The sequence below is a fragment of the Chanos chanos genome, chromosome 2 (assembly GCF_902362185.1).
Source record: "Chanos chanos chromosome 2, fChaCha1.1, whole genome shotgun sequence".
Lineage (NCBI taxonomy): Eukaryota > Metazoa > Chordata > Actinopteri > Gonorynchiformes > Chanidae > Chanos > Chanos chanos.
In genome coordinates, this window is record NC_044496.1 from 48,711,636 (window position 1) to 48,714,985 (window position 3,350).

The 3,350-nt window shown below is 42.7% G+C and overlaps 1 protein-coding gene across 1 annotated transcript in view; it reads left to right on the plus strand.

Annotated features, from left to right (window-relative positions):
• Positions 1 to 2,731, plus strand: part of gfra3 (GDNF family receptor alpha 3) — a 10,749-nt gene extending 8,018 nt beyond the window's left edge. The window contains exons 7-8 of the mRNA XM_030766860.1: positions 1 to 131; positions 2,504 to 2,731. Of these exons, the coding sequence (XP_030622720.1) occupies positions 1 to 131; positions 2,504 to 2,731 (359 nt within the window). The remainder of the gene's footprint in view (positions 132 to 2,503) is intronic.
• The last annotated feature ends 619 nt before the right edge of the window (positions 2,732 to 3,350 follow it).

Genomic DNA, 3,350 nt, shown 5'->3' on the forward strand with positions numbered 1-3,350 from the left:
GTAATGCCATTAACACCATGGGTAGCTCCTCCCCACGGCCAGTAGAGAGCACACCCCTCCCTCCACCACATCCTTCCCCACTTATCCAACAGGACAGTTTGGACGTCAACCACTTGCCTGGATACAATCTGGTCAGTACACTACTGAATGCATTCCTGAATATGCTACCAGCCACACTACTGAACACACCACTGCTGATCAAATTACTGTATTAGAAGAGCTATTTCTCTGAACCTGAATCTGAACCTGAACGCAACACTGAACACACAGTTAAAACAGCTGCTTGTTGGAAGATTGAACACAATAACGAAAACCCAAATGAGCATACTACTGAGAAAACCGCTGAACCAGTTACAGGTTGTTGAACAGCAACCAGTTAGAGTACCTGAACACACTTCCAAATGTACTACTAAACACACTACTGTACACATAACTGAACCAGTGACTGCACTCCTCAACAAATTACTGAACAAACTACTGAATCACGCTCTTGAGCACACAAGGCAGAGCACATCACTGGATGTACTTCTGAACATACCACTGAATGTATCAGTAGAGAGCAGTTGCCTTCTAACCACCCCACAGCTAAGTACAGCTTTTGTGTAATCTGTTTGTTTTGTCAGTCCGGTTAAACCTCTACTGAATACTCTGAGTTACTGTTTCAGTGCAAGTGCAGTGTTTTCATTATACATGTTAGTGCCTAAATGTACGTTAAGTGAATGCCATCAGATTGAAGACTGTTTACTCATGCAGTGAAGACTTGCTCCTTTGGCTCCTTTGCTGCCACAGTAAGAGGCTTCACTGTCATACTGCAGCATCCTGGTTTTTTTAAAAAGGCCAAACGGGCATTTCAGCGACAATTTTCCAACTCTCTGCTCCGGCTCTAGAGACTCATGACTTCAGCAGTACAAGGGATCATAATCCTGACCATTTGCCCCAGAAGTTTATAGAGTAAAACTGTCACTATACAACTTAAATCTGTCTCTGTGGGTGATGATTTAACTCTATAGTTCCTTAATAGACACAAAGTCACTCAGCACACGTAGTGAATGAAAAGCCTGCTTTATACGTATGGCCGCCCTCATCTTGACACAGTGAGAAGCCCATTAACAGATACATCACGTCTCACGCATTTGTTCACCGAAAAAGTGTGTGATAAATCTAACCAGCACGTACAGTCATTAACAGTAAACATTCCTCAGTGTTTCAGGAACTTACCTTTACTGCATATGTGTGAATGAGTGAACAAGGAATGAGTGAAATGAATAAACACATTTAGGCAGTACCTCAGTGGTAACTCTGAAGTCATTTCTGTGATACACAAGTGAGGACTCTGGATCCTTTGTGTACCACTCATCTGGATGATGGAATGATGATGCATATTTGCAAGAGAGAGATAGACAGACAGACAGATAGATAGACAGACAGATAGATAGATAGATAGATAGATAGATAGATAGATAGATAGATAGATAGATAGATAGATAGACAGATAGATAGATAGATAGATAGATAGATAGATAGATAGATAGATAGATAGATAGATAGATGGACAGACAGACAGATAGATAGATAGATAGATAGATAGATAGATAGATAGATAGATAGATAGATAGATAGATAGATAGATAGATACTATTTGGATACCCATTGGGAAATTTGTTTAGTGCAGGTATTGAAATATCATACAGTGGAACGTCGTACACAAGACTCAGAGAATACGGACAGAACAGACTGTACAGAGAAGAATGTAAACACAAGCTGTATTTTACAAGTTCATGAGCAGATAAAGAGAATGAAAGAATTCCCTTGCTCTCTGCATCTGTCTGTGGCTTGGCTGACTGTAGTTAGGTCTTTGGCTGAGTTATCTATTGCTCTGAACACAGGGGACTGTGTACACGCTTCACTCTCTCTACACACTCAACACAGTACTGAGCTTAGCGATAATCTGAGCCTCCAGACAAAAAGGATTCCATTCTGTTTCTGCTGTCATCTCTCTCTCTCTCTCTCTCTCTCTCTCTCTCTCTCTCTCTTTCTCTCTCTCTCTTGCTCCCCTCTTTCTCTGTCTCAGCCAAATCTTTTTTTCTGACATCCTTCTGTCTTCCCTGATTTGTTTCCTTTCAGTCTATCTCACTCATTCCCAATTTCTCTCTCTCCATGTTACTCTCTCTCTCTCTCTCTCTCTCTCTCTCTCTCTCTCTCTCTCTCTCCCCTCTGGTTCTGTGTGTTAGAGGATTAGCCAAAGGTGTTTGCAGGAGGCAGAGCATCAATCAGACTTCATTAGTATTAATTTATTCAGGCCCATCTGTCTCTCCTTTTTCTTCCATCTCTTTTGCCTAATCCCACCCTCTCTCACACACTTTCTCTCATTCTCGCTTAGTTTGCTCCATTCACTTTCTTAGTGCACTCGTTCCTCTTACTTCTCCCTTTCTGCCTACCTCTCATTAACATCTTTCTGTTCTCTCACTCTACTTTTTTGCTATCTATCTAATAATCCTCTCAGGAAAGAGAGAGTGAGGAAGAGGAGCGGGTAGGAGAAGAAGAGGAGGAAGAAGAAGAAGAGGAGGAGAACAATGAAGGAGAGTTTAACATCCCCCCGTATTCCGAGAAGGCCACGGTGACAAATTTGGGCTCTGAAGTTGGAAGGGTACACAGCTTTGCTTGGACCCCATCCACGCCCCACCTGCTGCTGCTGCTGCTACCGCTGACCACCTCACTGAGCTGGGGCTAGAGTCCCCGCCACACCTCCCCCATATGCCACTTCTAAAGAACTCAGACCCTCGGAGACTTAAAGACTCGTCGAGAGAGATGAAGAGAGACAGAATGGAGGAAGAGGGGAGGAGAGGAAGGAGAAAAGAAGAACATCTCCCTGTCTCTTTCTTTCTCTTCTCTCTTTTTCTCTCTCTTTCTCTCTCAGTCTCTCTCTCTCTCTCTTTCTCTTTCCTCTTCCTCTTGAGAGGGTTTTTGTATAGTCTGCTATCGCTTCTCACATTCATTTTTCTTGAATCGGACTCTGATTCCCTGCCTGAAATGTCTGATTCAGGGGTCTTAACTCATCTTATAGGAGTTAGAAGGTTGAGATGTGTTTGGCAGAGTGTTGCTGACTGAATTATTGATATGATGGGTTTGTTGTATAATTCACTACTGCTTCAGGTACCTGACTGGTGTGTGGGCTCAAAGGAACTGAACTCTACAGCATCACAGCCAATGATTCAGTTTATGAACTTTCCACTAGTTCTAAAGATTCATCCACCACACAGCTGCACCTGGGTTTTCTCTCTTATTTTGGTGTTAAGAAACCCATTGCCTGCTACTGTAACTGTGTGTGTGAATATATACATGTGTGTGTG